The 23,640-nt window shown below is 47.4% G+C and overlaps 1 protein-coding gene across 1 annotated transcript; it reads left to right on the top strand.

Annotated features, from left to right (window-relative positions):
* The first annotated feature begins 228 nt into the window (after positions 1 to 228).
* Positions 229 to 17,972, top strand: SALL4 (spalt like transcription factor 4). Its single transcript, XM_021920925.2, has 5 exons — positions 229 to 245; positions 4,111 to 4,250; positions 9,489 to 11,819; positions 12,718 to 12,998; positions 15,623 to 17,972. Exons 3-5 carry the CDS (start codon positions 9,665 to 9,667, stop codon positions 16,040 to 16,042), a joined length of 2,856 nt encoding a protein of 951 aa, XP_021776617.1. The 5' UTR covers positions 229 to 245; positions 4,111 to 4,250; positions 9,489 to 9,664; the 3' UTR covers positions 16,043 to 17,972.
* The last annotated feature ends 5,668 nt before the right edge of the window (positions 17,973 to 23,640 follow it).

Below are 23,640 nucleotides of genomic sequence, written 5' to 3'. Positions count from 1 at the left end.
GGCGCGACCTCTCCCACCCTCAGGAGCTGGGGTGCGGGCCACCCGCGCTGCGCAGGGGATTGGAGGGAACGGAGAGGTGGGGGAGGAGGGCTCAATGTTTCCCTTTAAAATTTTTTTCTTTTTTGGTTTTCGCCTTTTCTGCCCGGGCTGCGCCGCCTGCCGATCTTCGCCCTAACCTTTCGGGGCCTGACCTCCAGCCATCTTTGATTTCCGACTTCCTAAAAATAACCGCGGCAAGCCGGAGGGTGCGAGCCCCCAGTGGCCGGGGTGGCGGACGCGCGGCAGCCCCGCTGGGGTGCACCGGCCTCCCGTTTTGCGTGGCTTTTCTGGAGCGCTCGGCTTTCCACATTTGCGCCCTGGTGTGAAAGGGGAGAGGTGGGGGGCCAGGGCGAACTCCCGCGGCTGACCCGGCCCACGCTTCCGCGGCCAGCGTTTCCCGGATCGAGGGGAGTTCGGGACTCCAGCCGCGCCGGGAGCGGCGGGGCCAACTCTGTTCCCACTTCATCACTTCACCGCAGAGGTTTTAGGAGCGAGGCGGTTTCCCACTATCTCGTCTCCATCCCGGCCCGCCAAATTGTCGCCTGATAAGTTTTTAGCGTGCGCGTGGGGGGAGGGGGGATTTGTAGCCTCCTCTCCGGCCTTGTTCGTCGCTGCGCTCCCCGCCTGCTTTCTAATTTCCCTGCAGCAGACGGGTGTGCGCGGTAACCCCGGAGGACTCTCAGAGCCTATCTCTGATGCCCGGGGTTTCCCGAGAAGACGGTCGCCACTTTTTGGCTTCCGTACCCTCCACCCTTTTTGTCGGAGACCGAATGTAATACATTTCCCAAGTTTATAATAGGTCAATAGAATCCCCCGTTTAACATTTTTCCAGGGCAAATTAAAAGGATCGACTTGACGGAGGGGACGGCTGGGCGTTTTCGGGGCGCCGGGTGGTCAGCGCAACGCGCACCCGAGGTCCCAGGCGCCTGGAGGGACTCTCTTTGTGCCTTGGTTGGGGGCGGGGTGGGGTGGGGGTTGAGGGGAGCGTGAAGGCTTCGTGGCCTGGCCCACCTGGAACAAAAGGGTTAACCCTCAGCCCGCCTGCTTCCTTCGGAGAGGAGGGGCGAGCTCCTGGCTCTGACCCCTCCCCTGGTCCTACGCTGACCTCCCCTTCCCCCTTCATTTTGGGTGGGCGCACACACGTGGGGCTTTTGGTGGTGTTTGGCACCTTTAGGGAGGGAAGCTTGTTACGGGAGGGCTTCTGAAATTAACGATGTTGGAGTTTGGAATCAGAGTCAACCTGAGCTGAGCTAAGACCTCAGGCCTGGCCGTGCGCTGCCACTGCGATTTGGGAGGGAGGGGAGTTGGCTATTGATCACCAGGGTTGTCGCGGACAGCCCACCCGGCCTGCGCGCGGGCGCCCCCTGGAGGCCCAGCTTGAAGCATAGCCCTTTGCTGGGAGGCGGGGTCCCTTCGCAGGTGCTGGCTCACACCTGGTGGATGGGACCGGTTGCGGGGGTGAATGGAGAGTACTGGGCTGGGCCAAGGATGGGCACCCCAGGGGATTCGTGCCGGTCGCCTGCGTGATCGCCGTCTGTGCCCGCTGTTCTTTGCCAAGTCTGGAATTCTTGGTAATAACTCCTGGCGGCTAGAATGTGTTTGCAGAGCCTCCAATTTCTTCCTTGGGACAGAAGGTTGTTTTCCCAAGCAGTGCGTTTGTAATGGCTGCGTTTGGGTTGTTTGCATTTGATCTGCCTAAAATTATATAGTTAGACATATAATTCAGACATATATACCTAACTTGGATGTATATGTCTCACATGATTTTTTAGAATGCAGATTGAGCTGGTCTTATTTTGCAAAGCCATTCGAGAATACAGTTTTCGAGGGAGGAAAATGACGTCTGGCGATCAATTAACAGATCAAAAAATCTGCAGGTGGTCGCGGGGCTAACACTACATACAGGAAAAATTAGCATTTTCTCAAAAGAGTTTCAAATGCCCTTTGTGCTAAACTGGATTACAAACATGAACGATTAGGATTCCCAAGTTTCGAACGACTTCCTATTTCCAATTACTCACCAAAATGACCCAGGCTGGCTAGAAGGATTTTGAGGTTAGTTAACGTTTCAGGCCAGCTTTCTACGTTAGATTTCATCTGGGTTTCCCATAGGGAGAGAAGCTACAGTTTGCCAAACAGCTCCTTTTGTTGAATACAAATGTGCAGTGCACAAGCAAATGATACTTTGTCATTCGTGCTGCTGTTGGTGAGTTTCCTCCTGGGCTGTGGGTTGGGGAACCATCTTGGGAGGCAGAAGGCAGTTAGCATTTCCTTTTTTTAAAATGTGAAGTTTACGTTGATGCCTAGGAAGTCAGGTTTTAGAATGGGATCCGCATTCCAGTGTGGCTGTGTGACTTTCAGCTGTGTAACCTTGAAGCCAGCTTGGTGTTTTTTTTCTCTGAGTTTTTGGGCTCCTCCTCTATATAGTGGTGACAAAATGCCCTGTTTAGATAATTTCAACTGTAGAAGGGCTACTATGGATTGGGAATGTGATCAGTACTAATTTTGTTCAAAATACCAAAATGTTTTTATTTGTGTTTATTGTGTCAAGATGGTGTTGAGCTGCCAGTTGAGGCAATTTAGCAGAAACGGCAGCGTGCTACCCGCCAGACACCTGGCTGGGGACTTGAGTGCGCTATCTTGAATTCAAGAAGTTAAAGACCAAAATTGATAGTCATATTTTTACTCATTTTAAATTGCAGCACCTGTTTGAAATGGCTTTGCCTGTGTTGTCTTGTCCTGCTTCATGTCCCATGGTGCCTTGTTCTACCTCGTCCCAGAGTTCAAGGAACTGTTTTTTTTTTTTTGTTTTGTTTTTTAAATAGCCTTAGGCCAGTTGGTGATGTGATGAGATTTTCTTTTTGGCATCTTTGACAAGGGAGCCATGATTGGTGCTTGGCGGGTTGGGTTTGGTGGCTTCTCTTCTGCCATCTTAAATGTTGGGATGTGTCTTCACGTGGTTTAGATGAAGAGGTCCCAGAAATAAAACAAAGTCGGAGTTTGGTTGGCTTCTCTGGGTTGTACTACCCTGGAAAAATGAATGGCGAAAAGAGTTCCAGAAGTTCTCTCTTCCTCATCACCTTTAGCCTACAGTACTTTTGACTATTTTTTTAAATGTCTAAACATTTTTAAAAGCCACTAAATCCAGATAAGAACTGCATCACCAGTCACCGCAATCCCCCCCAATCCCCGCCCCAACGAATTGTATGTCTGTGTCAGGTTTTGTTCAGGGGGACTCTGGAGACAGGCGACAAAAACCCCTGCCCTGATGGAGTTTACAAACTTGCCTGATCTCTAGTTGGGGCAGAGTGGGACACTTCCCTAACCTTGGAAGCAAAAAGAGGTCACACGCCTTAGTGCCTAGGAAACTTTCTTTGAGCCATTTACTCTTTTTTTTCCTCTCCAGCAGAATCCCTGAGTTTTGGTTCAAGGCTGTTTGAAACTTTGCCTTTTTTAGATGTTAACTAGGTAGAAACTTAAAGTCTAATTTGCCTTCTATGACTTGAGTTCAAGGCTTTTTGACTGCTAAAATTAAACTGCTAAAGAGGCACTTTTCTTTCAACTGGTTAAATACTTAAGAAGGCACATAATTTCCTTTTGTTTTTTGGTAAGCAATTATCCTGGGGGTGGGGGAGGGCAGAAGATGTGTGCTTTACATAATCTACTCATTGTAGTTCTTTAAATGTAGGAATGAAAAAAAGATAAGCTTGAGTCATAATGCTTTTATCAAGATATACGGGTTTTACTTTTTAAGCATTTCAGTGTCTCCAGAATTTGATTGGTCACTAGTAGATGAACTTTCTTCCTATACAATAGTAAGAGTATTTTCTATCCATTTGGCAGTGATTGAATCTAAGACCCCTGCTGGGTTTACTGCATTCTTCCAACTTATTGGATAACTAGATGCTGCAAGATAACATTCCTAAAATTCGGGGTGGGGGTGGGGTGGAGAAATGGAAGAGCTAGTTGCTGTGTAATCCCTCTGAACTTTGCTTTTTTTCCTTTGGGGTTAACTTAAGCATGTCCAGCAATTGTTCATAACAGAATCTTCTTACTCCTTGGCAAATACAGTTTCGGTATTTACCAGTGGCGGCCTGGATGTAGAAGCACTTTTTACTGCACAAGCAAACAGAGCTGCTCCTGTTTTAAGACTCAAGTGGGATGTTGCTGGTGGAGGCTACAGAAGAGGCGAGCTTGTGTATACAGCAAAGGCAAGCTGGTATTCAGGCTGTAAATCACTCTTGGGAACTGCTGGATCCTTCTAGGGGAGGGAGCTTAACCTTTTTTGTGCCATAGATCCCTTCTCGGTGTAATGTATAAAATACATAGACGACCAAGGAAATAAATTACATTGAAATATAGTCATCAAAAATGAAAACATTTTTCACTTAGTAATATCAGCTACTTTATTAATACAATAAATAACAAGATCTAGTAGCCCGTCAGATAACAAGAATTTCCAAGTTGTAACAACTTGTAACACTGTATGAAAATATTTGTGGTCTCCACTGATGACAAAGTCACAACTATTAATACCACTGTGGTATGTTCCTTATATTCATCATTGAACGAAATGTTGAATTTTAGTTCAGCTAAGTGAAAATTAGTATTTTTTTCTTATCTAATTTCATAGACCCCCTGTTTAAAAATGCCTGTGTTAAACAGAACATGTATATTTTCATGTGATAATTTCTCATGACATATATATTTTCACATGTGATACATTTCAAGTGATATTTTCACCAATGCTATGAAAACATTTTATTGATATTACAGTGGTTTGTGACCTTCCAAAGGATGTAAATGTATATAATATGTTTGTGATGTTAGAACTTTATAAGGGGGGAGCTATTAGGGAAAAATAACTTAAAAGCCTCCATAGAGGGGCAAGATGAAAAAGTTTCTCCCATAGAGGGGAGAGACTGCTCTAGAAGAAACGATTAGGAATTGGGCCACTCATTTTAGTGCCGTTAAATAGTATTTAAGTCACTTCTATCTTCTAACTAGCAAGCAGTATGTCATCTTGAGCCACTTAGTTCTGAGCCTGTTTTCCACATCTGCAAAATAGAAACAAAGGAGCTTGTTTGATTATCTGGCTATGAAGATAAGTGACTGGGCTGGGCGTGGTGGCTCACGCTTGTCATCCCAGCACTTTGGGAGTCCGAGGCGGGCGGATCACGAGGACAGGAGATCGAGACCATCCTGGCTAACATGGTGAAACCCCGTCTCTACTAAAAATACAAAAAATTAGCTGGGCGTGGTGGTGGCGCCTGTAGTCCTAGCTACTTGGGAGGCTGAGGCAGGAGAATGGCGTGAACCCGGGAGGCAGAGCTTGCAGTGAGCCGAGATTGCACCACTGCACTCCAGGCTGGGCGACAGAGCGAGACTCCGTCTCAGAAAAGTGACTTAAGGCAAGGGTATCTAATCTTTTGGTTTCTCTGGGCCACATTAGAAGAATTATTATCTTGGGTCACACATAAAAGACATGGACACTAATGATAGCTGATGAGCTTAAAACAAATTGTAAAACTATCTTACGTTTTAAGAAGATTTATGAATTTGTGTTGGGTTGAATTCAAAGCTGGCCTGGACCTGGGCTGGACAAGGTGTAAGACAAGGTACCTTAAGGTGTAAGAGTATGAAGTATGTTTTTGTTCTTGCTTGGAGAGGTTGGTGGTGGTTAGCTTTTGGCCTCTAAAAAGCAGAATGGAGTGGTTAATGTTTTTGCATGGGCTTTATTGAAGGTTTTTTTTTTTTTTTTTTGAGAGACAGTCTTGCTGTGTTACCCCGGCTGGAGTGCAGTGGCACAATCTTGGCTCACTGCAATGTCCGCCTCCTGGGTCCTGGTTCAAGCAATTCTCCCAACTCAGCCTCCCGAGTAGCTGGGGTTACAGCGATGTGCACGCCATCACGCCTGGCTAACTTTTCTATTTTTAGTAGAGACAGGGTTTCACCACGTTGGCCAGGCTGGTCTCAAACTCCTGAACCCAAGTGATCCACCCACCTTGACTTCCAAAGTGCTGGGATTACAGGTGTGAGTCACTGTGCCCAGCCTTGGTCTCCTTTATTTCTGGAGGCTATAAAGCGTTCGCTTTTTCTGCACCCTAATTTATTTAACCAAAATCTTACTGACGACCAAGGTGCATCCATTTTTGTTGCTGTTTGTTAACATGAGAAATGCTGCAAGGAATATCCTAAATCCTTGCAGCATTATCCTAAATCCTTGCAGGAATATCGAGGAAATTCCTAAAACAGGAATTGCTGGGTCAAAGGAAAATTGTACTAAAATGAAGATGTTGCCAGATGACTTGCTGAAAGAGCTGTATCCATCTATACACTCCTACCAGTAATACGTATTTCCTTCCCTAAGAAGAGAAACTGTTTTAAAAAGTTTCACTTAACATTCTTGACACATAATTGTCAAAATTGCTTTTCTAGAAAGATTGTGCCGCCTAACACTCCCACTTAGTGCTGGTTTCCAGTCTTGGGAAATCATACAGATAGATACTATTTATCTGAGAGTTGGTGGTTCCCAGGTAAACAGTTGCCAGGGTTCTGGGAATTGACGAGCATTTTTATCTTGATCATTGAAAGGAGGCAGATTCGCAGCGGTATTGGGGCTTAAGGAGAGTTTGTGCTACTGGAACTCTACCTGGAAGTAGCAGCATCGCACTGCATCCTAACACTTTCAGAGCAACTTCTGGAAGTCCTAGAAATAAGACAGGAATGGGTGGTCTACTCCCACCCCTTCCTAACCAAGGCAACCTCCCAGGCTCTCCTGTCCCACCTTAACATCTCTGAGAGGAAAGAGAGAGTTGCAGTCTTAACAGAAGAAACATGATCAGAAGGGTACAAATGAAGGGTTCCAATAGAGGGTGTGAGAACTGCATGTCTGGGGTTTAATACTGGCTCTGCGGTTTACTTGACATGTTACCTTGGGCAAGTTCATGTCCTCTGTGCCTCAGTTTCCCCTTCTGTCAAATAGGGTAATAGTTTCTATTTCAGAGTTGTTAATATAATAACATACATTGTTTAGAATCATACCTGGCCACATACAAAGTAAGTGCTCAAAAGTTATCTGTCAATAACTTTTGTTATGTTGCACAAGTCACATTATTTCTCAGAGTCTCTGTTTTTCACATCTTTATTTTTTCATTGTTTATTTATTTATTTTTTGAGATGGAGTTTCGCTCTCGTTGCCCAGGCTGGAGTACAACGGCGCAGTCTCAGCTCACTGCAACCTCCGCCTCCCGGGTTCAAGCAATTCTCCTGTCTCAGCCTCCTGAGTAGCTGGGATTACAGGCATGCGCCACCACGCTGGGCTAAGTTTGTATTTTTAGTAGAGATGGAGTTTCACCATGTTGATCAGGCTGGTTTCGAACTCCCGGCCTCAGGTGATCGCCTGCCTTGGCCTCCCAAAGTACTGGGATCACAGGTGTGAGACACCGTGCCCGGCCTTTTTCTCATCTTTAAATGGAGCTGATATTTAATAGGATTGAATGATTACAGTGTGGGCATCTGTGGGTACAAAATCTGAATTATAGGAAAATAATGGGGCTCATCTTTTCACCATTGGGCCCCCAACCCCTGCTTTGCACACAGTAGGAGGTCAGTATTGTGGAATGAGAGGCATTACATTGTTTTATTGTAAGGCACTGTTCTCCTCAGTCCTGGTTGAATCAGTAAATCCAGGCATCTAATCATCTAATCACGAGGTTGTCATCTCGTGATTATGTGTGCTCAGTAGGCATTTTTAGGGATGAACCCACTTGCCTATCAATAACTACCTGTTATTGGTAGGCAAGGCCAGGTTGGCCCTGGCCAGCTTTCTTAACTCTGGCAGGCCAGACCTGCCCATGGCTGTTGTCTCTTCCCCTGACCCACCCCCAGCCTACACATACCTTGCAAGACTTCACATTGTGACCCAGTCTGAAATAAGTAAAGATTAAACCAGTTTGTTAAGGCCATGCTTCAAGATCAGTCCTTCCTGGAAACCTGTTGGTGGACTGTGCTGTCAAAAGTCCATGGATTTGGCTGGATGCAGTGGCTCATGCCTGTAATCCCAGCACCTTGGGAGGCTGAGGCAGACGGATCACTTGAACCCAGGAGTTCAAGACCAGCCTGGCCAACATGGTGAAACCCCATCTCTACTAAAAATACAAAAATTAGCCAGGCGTGGTGGCGGGCGCCTGTAATCCCAGCTTCCCAGGAGACTGAGGCAGGAGAATAGCTTGAATCCAGGAGGCGGAGGTTAGTGAGCCAAGATTGGACCACTGCACTCCAGCCCTTCCTGGCCTTTTCCTTGTGCATTTGTACTTTGTTTGTTTGTTTTGTTTTCAGACAGGGTCTCACTCTGTCACCCGGGCTGGAGTGACTTGACTTCCCAAGCTCAAGCAATTCTCCTGCCTCAGCCTCCTGAGTAGCTTGAACTATATACATGGACACCGCCATGGTCAGCTGTTTTTATCTTCTTATTTTTTTGTAGAGACAGGGTCTCACTGTGTTGCTGGTTTCGAACTCCTGGCCTCTCAAAGTTACCTCAAAGTGCGGGGATGACTGGTGTGAGCCACTGCACCCAGCCATGTTTGTACATTTCAAACACAGGTTTTGTTTTAAGCAAAATGGTCATGTTGTACATATTGTTGCGCAACCCATTTCTTTCACTTAATTTCTATGGCATACAGAAATTCTGCATACTTCTTACACTATGGGTGGGTGGGCAAAAATTTACTTCTTTGCTGCTGTGAACGTTTCTGACAAAACAAACAAAAAACCCCAGATCATTGTAGGCTTGTGTGAATGTCTTCTGTGGTTTAGATTCCTAGGCTCAGCTGCAGGGTCTGAGGTATGCCTGTCTTTGTCCTGTGGCCCCAGGCTCCATTGATATCTTGGCGATGGGGTATACCGGAGAGGACAGCGGGGAGGTGAGAACAGTGAAGTAGTCTTCGCCAGGCGTCTTGTGTAAAGGACGCTGGCATCTGGCTAAAACGTAGTCCCAAGTTCGGAGTTGCAATGTGTAGGCTGGCACTAACCCTAAAGTAAATAAGCCCCAGTTACAAAAGAAATTCAAGGATCAGCATGTTTTTTGTTTTTTGTTTTTTTTTTTTGAGACAGAGTCTCAAAAAAAGTCTGTTGCCCAGGCTGGAGTGCAATGGCGCGATCTCGGTTCACTGCAACCTCCGCCTCCTGAGTTCAGGCAATTCTTCTGCCTCAGCCTCCCTAGTAGCTGGGACTATAGGAGTCCACCACCATGACTGGCTGATTTTTCTGTTTTTAGTAGAGACAAGGTCTCACCATGTTGACCAGACTGGTCTCGAATTCCCAACCTCAGGTGATCTGCCCACCTCAGCCTCTCAAAGTGCTGTGATGATTGACGTGAGCCACTGTGCCCAGCTCCCCCCATATCTTTTACTTGGGCAGAGTCCTTAGCTTTTTCTGTCTTGTTATAGGTGCTCCAGTGAACCACCCGGGGAATGACGAGGGGGCAAGTGAGGACGAAGCCACAGTAAAGCGGCTTCGTCGGGAGGAGACACACGTCTGTGAGAAATGCTGTGCAGAGTTCTTCAGCGTCTCTGAGTTCCTGGAACATAAGAAAAATTGCACTAAAAATCCACCTGTCCTCATCATGAATGACAGCGAGGGGCCGGTGCCTTCAGAAGACTTCTCCAGAGCTGTCCTGAGCCACCAGCCCGCCAGCCCCAGCAGTAAGGACGGTCACAGGGAGAATGGCGGCAGCTCAGAGGACGTGAAGGAGAAGCCGGGCGCGGAGTCTGTGGTGTACCTAAAGACAGAGACAGCCCTGCCACCCACCCCCCAGGACATAAGCTATTTAGCCAAAGGCAAAGTGGCCAACACTAACGTGACCTTGCAGGCACTACGGGGCACCAAGGTGGCGGTGAATCAGCGGAGCGCGGATGCACTCCCTGCCCCCGTGCCTGGCGCCAACAGCATCCCGTGGGTCCTCGAGCAGATCTTGTGTCTGCAGCAGCAGCAGCTACAGCAGATCCAGCTCACCGAGCAGATCCGCATCCAGGTGAACATGTGGGCCTCCCACGCACTCCACTCAAGTGGGGCAGGGGCTGACACTCTGAAGACCTTGGGCAGCCACATGTCTCAGCAGGTTTCTGCAGCTGTGGCTTTGCTCAGCCAGAAAGCTGGAAGCCAAGGTCTGTCTCTGGATGCCTTGAAACAAGCCAAGCTACCTCATGCCAACATCCCTTCTGCCACCAGCTCCCTGTCCCCGGGGCTGGCGCCCTTCGCTCTGAAGCCGGATGGGACCCGGGTGCTCCCGAACGTCATGTCCCGCCTCCCGAGTGCTTTGCTTCCTCAGGCCCCGGGCTCGGTGCTCTTCCAGAGCCCTTTCTCCACTGTGACGCTAGACACATCCAAGAAAGGGAAGGGGAAGCCCCCGAACATCTCCGCGGTGGATGTCAAACCCAAAGACGAGGCGGTCCTCTACAAGCACAAGTGTAAGTACTGTAGCAAGGTTTTTGGGACTGATAGCTCCTTGCAGATCCACCTCCGCTCCCACACTGGAGAGAGACCCTTCGTGTGCTCTGTCTGTGGTCATCGCTTCACCACCAAGGGCAACCTCAAGGTGCACTTTCACCGACATCCCCAGGTGAAGGCAAACCCCCAGCTGTTTGCCGAGTTCCAGGACAAAGTGGCGGCTGGCAATGGCATCCCCTATGCACTCTCTGTACCTGACCCCATAGATGAATCGAGTCTTTCCTTAGACAGCAAACCTGTCCTTGTAACCACCTCTGTAGGGCTACCTCAGAATCTCTCTTCGGGGACTAATCCCAAGGACCTCACGGGTGGCCCCTTGCCCGGTGACCTGCAGCCTGGGCCTTCTCCAGAAAGTGAGGGTGGACCCACACTCCCTGGGGTGGGACCAAACCATAATTCCCCAAGGGCTGGTGGCTTCCAAGGGAGTGGGACCCCTGAGCCAGGGTCAGAGACTCTGAAATTGCAGCAGCTGGTGGAGAACATTGACAAGGCCACCACTGATCCCAACGAATGTCTCATTTGCCACCGAGTCTTAAGCTGCCAGAGCTCCCTCAAGATGCATTATCGCACCCACACCGGGGAGAGACCGTTCCAGTGTAAGATCTGTGGCCGAGCCTTTTCTACCAAAGGTAACCTGAAGACACACCTCGGGGTTCACCGAACCAATACGTCCATTAAGACGCAGCATTCATGCCCCATCTGCCAGAAGAAGTTCACCAACGCCGTGATGCTGCAGCAGCATATTCGGATGCACATGGGCGGTCAGATTCCCAACACGCCCCTGCCAGAGAATCCCTGTGACTTTCCGGGTTCTGAGCCAATGACGGTGGGTGAGAACGGCAGCATCGGCGCCATCTGCCATGATGATGTCATCGAAAGCATCGATTTAGAGGAAGTCAGCTCCCAGGAGGCTCCCAGCAGCTCCTCGAAGGTCCCCACGCCTCTTCCCAGCATCCACTCGGCATCACCCACACTAGGGTTTGCCATGATGGCTTCCTTAGATGCCCCAGGGAAAGTGGGTCCTGCCCCTTTTAACCTGCAGCGCCAGGGCAGCAGAGAAAACGGTTCCGTGGAGAGCGACGGCTTGACCAACGACTCGTCCTCGCTGATGGGAGACCAGGAGTATCAGAGCCGAAGCCCAGACATCCTGGAAACCACATCCTTCCAGGCACTCTCCCCGGCCAATAGTCAAGCCGAAAGCATCAAGTCAAAGTCTCCCGATGCTGGGAGCAAAGCAGAGAGCTCCGAGAACAGCCGCACTGAGATGGAAGGTGATAGAGCTTTGGATTTAACTTATGTCCATTTTGGGCTCAAGGTCATCAAAAAGGAACCTGGGTTGAACTTTACAAACGGAGAGTATGACTTGAAGCAGCCCCTTCTATAGGGCAATTAGCTTTTCTGTGCTTCTGGGTAGAGGGCAATAGTAACTGCCACTATCCTAGTAATGAACATGCTTTTTGTTTATGGTGGTCAATGCAAAATGGGTATGGACAGCATACCTTTTTTGTTGGTTTTTATTTTTGTCTTTGAGCCCCTTGGAACATAGGGGTAGTCTTTCTATTTTGTTATAGTTTTTTTCTTTTTGTTTCTCCACACTGATTCTGTATACGGATGTCTTAAGAGTATGTTTGAGGAAGTGGCCACTGCTTTTTGACCACTGAAATAAGCCATGGTTCCCTGACTCTGAGGCCCCACTGCCTGATGTAATATTCACAAATTAACCGCTCTTGAAGCAGGGAAAGATGAACCCATTTTAAATGCACGTATCTACTGAGAGGTGACTGTTGATGTCATTAATGGTAAAATAAGGGAAAAGCTGTATCATAGAATCAAAGAAAGATGGTGTCTGGGCATATACTTTAAAGGTAGTTTCTTGTGTAGAAATTTGAACTTAAATTAGATATGTGTTTATATGTTGCCCATACCTTAAAAAAAAAACCAAAGTGGTACCTTTTCCCAAGCATTTGAGGCTTTCTTCTTTGTGCAGATAAACAATTCAAAGGAAGGTGTTAATTTCTGTTAAGGTGCTTTCAAGGTGTTAATTTCTTACAAAGCCAGCTCCAGACTCTCAAACTAGCAGGCAGTTATCTGTAAAGATCTCTTTGGCTTTGAAGAGAAAGAATGAATGTTGGATGATAAAAGTCTGGCTTTTTCCCCTCTGTGTACTAGGTCGGAGCAGTCTCCCTTCCACGTTTATCCGAGCCCAGCCAACCTATGTCAAGGTTGAAGTTCCTGGCACGTTTGTGGGACCCTCAACATTGTCCCCAGGGATGACCCCTTTGTTAGCAGCCCAGCCACGCCGACAGGCCAAGCAACATGGCTGCACACGGTGTGGGAAGAACTTCTCATCTGCTAGCGCTCTTCAGATCCATGAGCGGACTCACACTGGAGAGAAGCCTTTTGTGTGCAACATTTGTGGGCGAGCTTTTACCACCAAAGGCAACTTAAAGGTGGGTTTGTGTGGGCTTTCAGCAGGACGGGGGCTGGGCGCCGAGTGTCTTCTTATTGGCACAATCCGTGATGAGTTCTTCCATCCTTCCATTCCTCCTTTGGGAGGCCGAGGTGGGAGGATTGCTTGAGTCCACGAGTTTGAGACCAGCCTGGGCAACATAGGGAGACAACGTCTTTACAGAAAAAACAAAAATCAGTTGGGCGTGGTGTTGCATGCTTGGGTCCCAGCTAATTGGGAGGCTGAGCGGGGAGGAGGTAACATAAGGAGACCCTGTCACTACAAAATAAAAATTAGCTGGGCGTGGTGGCATGCGCCTGTAGGCCCAGCTACTTGGGAGGCTGAAGTGGGAGGATTGCTTGAACCTGCGGTGTCGAGGGTGCAATGTGAGCTGTGATCACACCACTGCACTCTAGCCTGGGCAAGAGAGTAAGACCCTGTCTCTTAAGAGTTTTAAACTCTTACGAAGCTGAAAAGGGCTAGGCACAGTGGCTCACGCCTGTACTCCCAGCACTTTGGGAGGTGGTGGTGGGAGGATCACTTGACCCCAGGAGTTGAAGACCAGCCTGGGCAACATAGCAAGATGCCATCTCTACAAAAATTAAATTCATATACATAAAAAAAAAAGAAGCTGAAAAGGATTTCAGAACTTGAAAGCCAGACAGGAAAAATAATTAAGGAAAGCAGCCAGATGCTAATAAGGTCCCTTCTTTAGCGGAAGCCTCGCCTACCACCCTAGATTAAATAGCATCCTATTTCCACCATGGCCTTCTGTAGCTTTCCCAGCCAGATACATTTTTCTCTGTAGCAATTATTAGACATTGATGTTCTATATATTTATATGTCAACTGCATCAGGGTATGGTCTGTTTTGCTCTGTCACGCAGGCTGGAGTGCAATGGCACAATCTCGGCTCATTGCAACCCTCTGCCTCCCAAGTTCAAGCAATTCTCCTGCTTCAGCCTCCCGAGTAGCTGGAATTACAGGCACCCGCCATCATGCCCGGCTAATCTTTATATATTTTTTAGCAGAGATGGGGTTTCACCATGTTGGCCAGGCTCGTCTCGAACTCCTGACCTCAGGTGATCTGCCCGCGTCGGCCTCCCCAAGTACTGGGATTACAGGCGTGAGCCACCGTGCCCTGCCCACAAATTGTTTTTAACTGAAATTTTTACTTAAATAAGTATAGATTTTCACTGGACTTTTGAAAAATAATACAGAGATGTCCTTGTATGCTTTGCCCAGTTTTCCTCATTGGTAGCACTTTGCAAAACTGTAGCATAATCAAGATATTGACATTGTTACAATCAGCATATTCAGATTTTCCCGTTTTACTTCTACTCAGGTGTGCATGTTGTGTACTCTACAGTTTTATTACCTGTGTAGGTTTGTGCATTTTAAAAATGTGAACTCTAGGCTGGGTGTGGTGGCTCATGCCTGTAATCCCAGCATTTTGGGAGGACAAGGTGGGAGGATCACATGAGGCCAGGAGTTCGAGACCAGCTTGGGCAACATAAGGAGATCCAGTCTCTACAAATAAAAATAAATTAGCTGGGCATGGTGGTGTGCACCTGTAGTCCCAGGTACTCAGGAAGCTGAGGTGGGTGGGTCGCTTGAGCCTGGGAGGTTGAGGCTGCAGTGAACCGTGCCACTGCACTGTAGCCTAGGTGACAGATTAAGACTCAAGGAAAAAAAAAAAGTTAACCCTGGCACTTGGATCAATGCCCAGCATATAGTAGGTTTTCACATAGGTACACCCATGATTGGTGGAGCAGAGACAGTTGGAGACTATAACCCCATCTTGGTTGCTCTGGGGAGGAATGCTCATTAGGTGATATAAGAAATCTGATTTTCTAAATATAAAGTGCAGACTTAAGATGGTTTGATTTACAATGGTACAAAAGTGAGATGCATTCAATAGATATCAGACTTTGGGTACCCATACATTCTGTTTCTAGTTTTCAGTACAGTATTCAATCACATGAGCTATGAGCTAATTTTTTTTTTTTTTTTGAGACGGAGTCTTTTGCTCTGTCACCCAGGCTGGAGTGCAGTGGCATGATCTTGGCTCACTGCAACCTTTGCCTCCTAGGTTCAAGCGATTCTCGTGCCTCAGCCTCCCGAGTAGCTGGAATTACAGGCATGTGCCACCATGCCCGGCTAATTTTTGTATTTTTCATAGACAGGGTTTCACCATGTTGGCCAGGCTGGTCTTGAACTCCTGACCTCAAGTGATCTGCCCACCTCGGCATCCCGAAGTGCTGGGATTACAGGCGTGAGCCACTGTGCCATGCCTACATGAGCTATTTCAATGCTTTATTATAAAACAGTCTTTGCATTAGATGATTTTGCCTAACTGTAAGCTAATGCAAATGTTCTGAGCGTGTTTGAGGTAGGCTAAACTGAGCTATGATGTTTGGCTGGTTAGGTGTATTAAATGCATTTTAGACTAAGAATATTTTCTACTTTCAGTGAGTTTATCCGGGCATAACCCCACTGTAAGTCGAGGATCATCTATATGTTAAAACACTGGGTAGAATGAAATCCATATGCAGATTGATTCTTGGCTTGCCAGTGAGCTTCAAATCTCTATTTTGATAAAAACCTTTCTGTCCTGTTCCCGTAGGTTCACTACATGACACACGGGGCGAACAATAACTCAGCCCGCCGTGGAAGGAAGCTGGCCATTGAGAACACCATGGCTCTGTTAGGTACGGACGGAAAAAGAGTCTCAGAAATCTTTCCCAAGGAAATCCTGGCCCCTTCGGTGAATGTGGACCCTGTGGTGTGGAACCAGTATACCAGCATGCTCAATGGCGGTCTGGCTGTGAAGACCAATGAGATCTCTGTGATCCAGAGTGGAGGGGTTCCTACCCTCCCTGTTTCCTTGGGGGCCACCTCCGTTGTGAGTAACGCCACTGTCTCCAAGATGGATGGCTCCCAATCGAGTATCAGTGCCGATGTGGAAAAACCAAGTGCTACTGACGGCGTTCCCAAACACCAGTTTCCTCACTTCCTAGAAGAAAACAAGATTGCGGTCAGCTAAGCAAGGGAGAACTTGAGTGGAAGGAGCAATGCAGACACCGTGAAATCTCTAGAATCTGCTTTGTTTTGTAAGAACTCATCTCCTCCTGTTTTCTTTTTCTTACTGATATGCAAATGATGTTTACGATGGTTGTGACCACAACCTCAGGCAAGTCCTACAATCACAATTGTTGCTATGCTGCTTTGCAAAAAGTTGAAAAAATAAAAAAATTCATACCAAAACAAATACAGACTGTTTTTTTTGAGATGGAGTCTCGCTCTATCACCCAGGCTGGAGTGCAGTGGTATTGATCTCGGCTCACTGCAACCTCCCCTTCCCGGGTTCAAGTGATTCTCCTGCCTTAGCCTCCCGAGTAGCTGGGATTATAGGCGTGTGCCACCACGCCTGGCTAATTTTTGTATTTTGAGTAGAGATGGGGTTTCACCATGTTGGTCAGGCTGGTCTCGAACTCCTGACCTCGTGATCCACCCGTCTTGGCCTCCCAAAGTGCTGGGATTAGGTGTGAGCTACCATGCCTGGCACTTTTTTTTTTTTTCAATTTTGGAAAGAAGCGGGTCTTGCAAAGTAGCTTTGTTACTTGTAACAGACGTATACATAGAACCTTTGTACAACCTAGAATGACTTTTTCCAAAGACTTACCTATTTCAAGGTAGAATTGTTGGAACTTACTGAACAACAGTGGAAAAGACAACTACACAGCCTAATTGAGGGGAGAGGGGTACTGTATACTTATATGGTAACTGGACGCGGGTAAAAGGACAAGGTCTGTCATCTCTTTAGGGACCTGTTTTATATGCCCCAATCCTGTCCCCATCTTGTTTGTTTTTTTTTGAATGTACTTAAAAAAGGAACAACAACAAACTAGGGTTGTAGAATTATAAAATTGCTTCAACCTTAGAACCTTAAGTAGGAGGCCCTCAAATGGACTTAACGTTAGTCCTTAGGGAGTCAATGTATGTGTTGCTGCTTATTTAAATAAAGTTCAGTTGGAGCCCCGAGAGTGCCAATGTTTTCCCCACACCTCTTAGATGCCTTCCTCTTCCCGAACCCCAGAAGAGGTGGGCACCTGAGCGGGGAATCTCAGGTGACTTAGTTTGCCAGTGCCTACTCTATTGAAGAACTGGGTTTTCATGCTCGAGGAGAAACTCGTGGAAGGGCGTGTTTCCCATCACAGGTTCACATACTGATTGTTTTTGTTGAATTTCCTTGGTGCGACTTATGCCAAGTAATTATGAAGATTTTTTGTTTTGTTTGTTTTCTTGCTGAATATTTCATGAAGGCTACGAAGTTAGAACAGGCAAGTCCTGGGTGTGAAAGCTTTAATTTATCTACCTCATTTATTTTTTATTTTTTGTAGCCGTAGTGTCTGTTTTCCTATTTTAAGACCGCTGAAGTATTCCCAGGCCCTGTCTAAAACCTAAGAGTTGATGCATTGGTGGGAAGAGGTGAACGTTCAAGATGATTTTGTGATGCCTTTTTTTGTGTAGTTTCCTTTTGTATACGTGATACTGAGCAAACGAAACATTGCTCTTGGTTTAACAAGAAGGGAGAAAGAAAAAAAAAAAAAACTAACTTCTGGGAGAAAAGTCTTTCCCCTCTATGTGGAAGGTCCTGATGGAAATATGCATCCAAGACGAATAGCCAAAGTGTTGTTCTTCATCGTTGCACCTGACTTTAGGATCCCGCCCACCCCCCCCCCTTTTTTTTTGCCAAGTTGTGCCTTTCCTTCTGGAATTGTAAGTGAACACGATAATAGTACCTGTTTACACTGTGAAGTGGATATTGTTACAGAAAACACACCAGTGGCTTTCTCACTGTTGAGCTAATAATGCCTTGTGAATGTATGATCCACGGAGAAACCCCTGTAGTTGTACCTGCTGATGCTGTCTGTCTGTTGGAAAATAAATTTTGAATGTTTTTTTTTTTCTCACCCAGGTGTGTATGCAAGTTTTTCTGGTACTTTCTGTTCTATACCTGAGAATGTTTACTTGACAATCACTTCCAGCTGCCTTGTGACACTCTTGTTCCTACAGTCAAAAAGATGCAGACGTGGTTATGTCCATGCTTGCCTCACTTTTCTTTTCTTTTCTTTTTTTTTTTTTTTTTTTTTGACAGTTTCCCTCTTGTTGCTGCTGGAGGGCAATGGCATGATCTTGGCTCACTGTAACCTCCGCCTCCCGGGTTCCAGTGATTCTCCTGCCTTGGCCTCCCAGTAGTTGGGATTACAGGCATGCACCATCACGCCCGGCTAACTTTGTTTTTTTTAATAGAGACAGGGTTTCACTATGTTGGTCAGGCTGTTCTTAAACTCCCGACCTGAGGTGAACCCGCCCACCTCGGCCTCCCAAAGTGCTGAGATTACAGGCATGAGCCACCATACCCGGCCTGTTTTTTCTTTTTTTAAGACGGGGTCTCACTCTTTCACCCAGGCTAGAGTGCAGTGGTATGATCTCAGCTTACTGCAGCCTTGACCTCCCAGGCTCAAGGGAGTGCACTGGCTCGATCTTGGCTTACTGCATCCTCCGGCCTCCCAGGTTCAAGCAATTATCCTGCCTCAGCCTCCTTACTTGGGATTACAGGGGCCCGCCACCACACCTGGCTAATTTTTGTATTTTGAGTAGAGATGGGGTTTCAGCATGTTGGCCAGGCTGGTCTCGAACTCCTGGCCTCAAGTGATCCATCTGCCTCAGCTTCCCAAAGTATTGTGATTGCAGGCACCAGCCACCTTGCCCATCCTGTTTTCTCCCCTCTCACATACTTCAAACATCTTTCCAAGGTAAAACCCAATTCCGGTTAATCCTTTAACATACCTGCAATTATGTAACAATGATGTCTAGTCTTCTATTGACAATACTGCTGGTGTTTACCCATAAACTTCCCTGTCACTCAGGCTGCAGTATAGTGGCATGATCACACCTGACTGTGGCCTTGAGCTCCTGGACTCAAGTGATCCTCCCACCTCAGCCTGCAGAGTAGCAGGCACACACCATCACTCCCAGCTAATTTTTTTTGGCAGAGATGGTCTCACCATGTTCCCCAGGCTGGCCTCAAGTGATCCACTGGCCTTGGTCTCTCAGAGTGCTGGGATTACAGGCATGAGCCACTGTGCCTGGCCTCGTGAGCTTTTTTATTTTGTTTTTGATTGCCTTTGGGGTATTTCTTTTCTTACACTTAAGTTCATTTCCAGGGTAAATTCCTTTTTTTTTTTTTTTTTTTTTTTTTTGAGGCGGAGTCACCATCTGCCGCCCAGGCTGGAGTACAGTGTGGCGGATCTCCAGCTCGCAAGCTCGGCCTCCCGGGTTCAGGCCATTCTCCTGCCTCAGCCTCCCCAAGTAGCTGGGACTACGAAGCCGCCACCTCGCCCGGCTAGTTTTTGTATTTTTGGTAGAGGCGGGGTTTCACCGTGTTGTAGCCAGGATGGTCTCGATCTCCTGACCTCGTGATCCACCCGTCTCGGCCTCCCATCCAGGGTAAATTCCTACTTGGGATATCAGGGAAAAAGATTATCACTGTTTTTGTGTGTGTTTGCTGTTTTCTGTAACACTGTGTGTGTGTGTGTGTGTGTGTGTGTGTGTGCGCGCGCGCGCACCATTCCTCTCGGCCTTAATCTTTGAAGTCAGTTCTAAAGGGTAGATTGTGATTGTACCTATGCAGGTAGATTATACCCACATAGTGTGATCATAACTTTGTTTTGTCAGTTACTGACCACATGTACAACAATAGTTCCATAAGATTGTAATACTAATTTTTACTCTACCTTTTCTGTGTTAAAATACGTTTATAGATCGGGCATGGTGGCTCACGCCTGTAATCCTAGCACTTTGGGAGGCCGAGGTGAGCGAATTACCTGAGCTCAGGAGTTCGAGACCAGCCTGGGCAACACGGTAAAACCCCGTCTCTACTAAAATGCAAGAAAGTAGCCAGCCATGGTGGCGTGCGCCTGTAATCCCAACTACTCAGGAGACTGAGACAGGAGAATTGCTTGAACCCAGGAGGTGGAGGTTGCAGTGAACCGAGATCATGCCATTGCACTCCAGCCTGGGCGACAGAGCGAGACTCTGTCTCAATACAAAAGAAAAAATAATTAAGTACCAGTTACTTTTTTAACGTCCGCCTCCAGGTTCAAGTCATTCTCCTGCCTCAGCCTCCCGAATAGCTGGGATTGTAGGTGCACGCCATCACGCCCAGTTAATTTTTGTATTTTTAGTAGAGACAGAGTTTCACCATGTTGGTCAGGATGTTCTCAAACTCCAAACCTCAGATGACCCACCCGCCTTGGCTGCCCAAAGTGCTGAGATTACAGGCGTGAGTCACCGCGCCAGGTCCAAGAAGACATCTTCCGTTTTGTTTTGTTTTGTTTTGTTTGAGAAGGAGTTTCGCTCTTATTGCCCAGGCTGGAATGCAGTGGCGTGATCTCGGCTCACTGCAACCTCCTCCCAGGTTCAAGCGATTCTCCTGCCTCAGCCTCCCAAGTAGCTGGGATTACAGGTGCCCGCCACTATCCCTGGCTAATTTTTGTAATTTTAGTAAGAGACAGGGTTTCACCATGTTAGTCAGGCTGGTCTCGAACTCCTGACCTCAGGTGATTCACTCGCCTCAGCCTCCCAAAGTGCTGGGATTACGGGCATGAGTCACTGCGCCCAGCAGACATCTTCCTAATATAAAAATGCAGCTGGGCACGGTGGCCTACACCTGTAATCCTGGCACTTTGGGAGGCCGAGGGGGGCAGGTCACCTGAGGTCGGGAGTACAAGACGAGCCTGACTATCATGGAGAAACCCCGTCTCTACTAAAAATACAAAATTAGCCAGGTGGTGCATGCCTGTAATCCCAGCTACTCAGGAGACTGAGGCAGGAGAATCGCTTGAACCCGGGAGGCGGAGGTTGTGGTGAGCCAAAGTCGTGCCATTGCACTCCAGCCTGGGCAAAAACAGCAAAACTCCACCTCAAAGGAAAAAAAAAAAAAGTTAAGGCAGTAGATCTAACTACAGTAACTGAAGTAGCTACACTAACCAACAGATTTTCAATGCAGACAAGACAGTCTTCTATTGGAAGAAGATGCCATCTAGGACTTTCATAGCTAGAAAGGAAAAAACACCTTGCTTCAAAGGACAAGGTGACTCTTGTTAGGGGCTAATGCAGGTGGTGACCTTAAGCTGAGGCCATGCTCGTTTACCATTCTGAATATCTTAGGGCCTTTAAGAATGATGCTATTTCGGCCGGGCGCGGTGGCTCAAGCCTGTAATCCCAGCACTTTGGGAGGCCGAGACGGGCGGATCACGAGGTCAGGAGATCGAGACCATCCTGGCTAACACAGTGAAACCCCGTCTCTACTAAAAATACAAAAAAAATTAGCCGGGCGTGGTGGCGGCGCCTGTAGTCCTAACTACTCGGGAGGCTGAGGCAGGAGAATGGCGTAAACCCGGGAGGCGGAGCTTGCAGTGAGCCGAGATCGCGCCACTGCACTCCAGCCTGGGTGACAGAGCGAGACTCCGCCTCAAAAAAAAAAAAAAAAAAAAAGAATGATGCTATTTCTACTCTGCATGTGCTCTGGAAATGGAATAACAAGGCCTGGATGATGACATATCTCTCCTTGTTTTTGTTTTGAGACGGAGTCACCCAGGCTGGAGTGCAGTGGTGGGATCTTGGCTCACTGCAAACTCTGCCTCCCGGGTCCATGCCATTCTCCTGCCTCAGCCTCCTGAGTAGCTGGGACTGCAGGTGCCTGCTACCACCCCCAGCTAATTTTTTGGTTTTTTTTTAGTAGAGACAGGGTTTCACTGTGTTAGCCAGGATAGTCTCTTGACCTCGTGATCTGCCTGCCTCAACCTCCCAAAGTGCTGGGATTATAGGCGTGAGCCACCACGCCCGGCCTTGTTTTTGCTTTGAGATGGAGTCTTGCTCTGCCACTCAGGCTGGAGTGCAGTGACACTATCTCAGTTCGCTGCAGCCTCTGTCTCCTGGGTTAAAGTGATTCTCTTGCCTCAGCCTCCTGAGTAGCTGGGATTACAGGCACCCGCTGCCTTTCGTATTTTTAGTAGAGATGGGGTTTCACCATGTTGGCCAGGCTGGTCTCAAACTCCCGACCTTAAGTGATCCACCCGCCTCGGCCTTCCAAAGTTCTGGGATTAAAAGCGTGAGCCACCATGCCCAGCTTAGCATATCTGTTTATCGCATGATTTACTGAATATTTTAAGCCCACTGTTGAGACCTACTGCACAGGAAAAAAAAAAAAAAAAAAGATTTTTTTCAAAAATCACTGCTGCTCATTAACAATGCATCTAATGCATCTAATGCATCTGTCAAGTGCTCTGACGGAAGTATACAAGGAGATTAACACTGTTTTTCATGCCTGTTAACACAACATTCATTTTGTCGTCAGGATCAAGGAGTGGTTTTGTTACTTGTAAGGGGTCTGGATCCAGACCCTAAGGGAGGATTCTTGGATCTTGCGCAAGAAAGAATTCAGGATGAGTTTGTAAAGTGAAAGCAAGTTTATCAGGAAAGTAAAGGAATAAAAGAATGGCTAGTCCATAGACAGAGCAGCCCTGAGGGCTGCTGGTTCCCTATTTTTATGGTTATTTCTCAATGATATGCTAAACAAGAGGTGGATTATTCATGCCTCCCCTTTTTAGACCATTTAGGGTAAATTCCTGATGTTGCCGCGGCATTTGTAAACTGTCATGGCACTGGTAGGAGTGTAGCAGTGACGACAACCAGAGGTCAGTCTTGTCACCATCTTGGTTTTGGTGGGTTTTAGCCGGCTTCTTGACTGCAACCTGTTTTATCACCAAGGTCTTGATGAGCTGTATCTTGTGCTGACGTCCTATCTCCTGTGACTAAGAATGCCTTAACCTCCTGGGAATACAGCCCAGTAGGTCTCAGCCTTATTTTACCCAGCTCCTATTCAAGATGGAGTAGCTCTGGTTCAAATGCCTCTGAGAGTTTCAACTTCCAGGTCTTATTATTTAAGAAATACTACATTTTAGGCCAGGCGCAGTGGCTCATGCCTGTAATCGCAGCACTTTGGGAGGCCGAGGCGGGCGGATCACGAGTTCAGGAGATTGAGACCATCCTGGCTAACACGGTGAAACCCCATCTCTACTAAAAATACAAAAAATGAGCTGGGCCTGGTGGCGGGGCCTGTAGTCCCAGCTACTTGGGAGGCTGAGGCAGGAGAGTGGTGTGAACCTGGGAGGTGGAGTTTGCAGTGAGCCGAGATCACGCCACTGCACTCCAGCGTGGGCGACAGAGCGAGACTCCATCTCAAAAAAAAAAAAAAAAACATACTACATTTTGTAAGCTGCCATAGTTTGTGATTTCTCTGATGGGTCTGGACAAAGTAAAGTGAAAACCTCCTGGAAAGGATTCACCATTCTAGATGTTGTTAATAACATTCATAATTCATGGGAGGAAGTCAAAATATCAACATAAACAGGAGTTTGGAAGAAGTGGCTTCCAACCCTCATGGATGACTTTGGTGGGTTCAAGACTTCAGTGACAGCGCCAGGCGCACCATGGCTTATGTGTGTAATCCCAGCACTTTGGGAGGCCGAGGAGAGGATGGCTTGAGACGGGAGTTCAAGACCAACCCAGTCA

Source organism: Papio anubis, chromosome 16, assembly GCF_008728515.1.
Source record: "Papio anubis isolate 15944 chromosome 16, Panubis1.0, whole genome shotgun sequence".
In the NCBI taxonomy this organism is placed as follows: domain Eukaryota; kingdom Metazoa; phylum Chordata; class Mammalia; order Primates; family Cercopithecidae; genus Papio; species Papio anubis.
Note: the sequence above shows the minus strand (reverse complement) of the source record. Positions and strands in the feature narration are given on the sequence as shown.

Coding starts and splice junctions, on each gene's coding strand:
- SALL4 (XM_021920925.2), top strand. CDS start 9,665: ATGAATGACAGCGAGGGGCCGGTGCCTTCAGAAGACTTCTCCAGAGCT. Junction 11,820..12,717: donor CAGCCGCACTGAGATGGAAG/GTGATAGAGCTT, acceptor TCTGTGTACTAG/GTCGGAGCAGTCTCCCTTCC. Junction 12,999..15,622: donor CCACCAAAGGCAACTTAAAG/GTGGGTTTGTGT, acceptor CTGTTCCCGTAG/GTTCACTACATGACACACGG.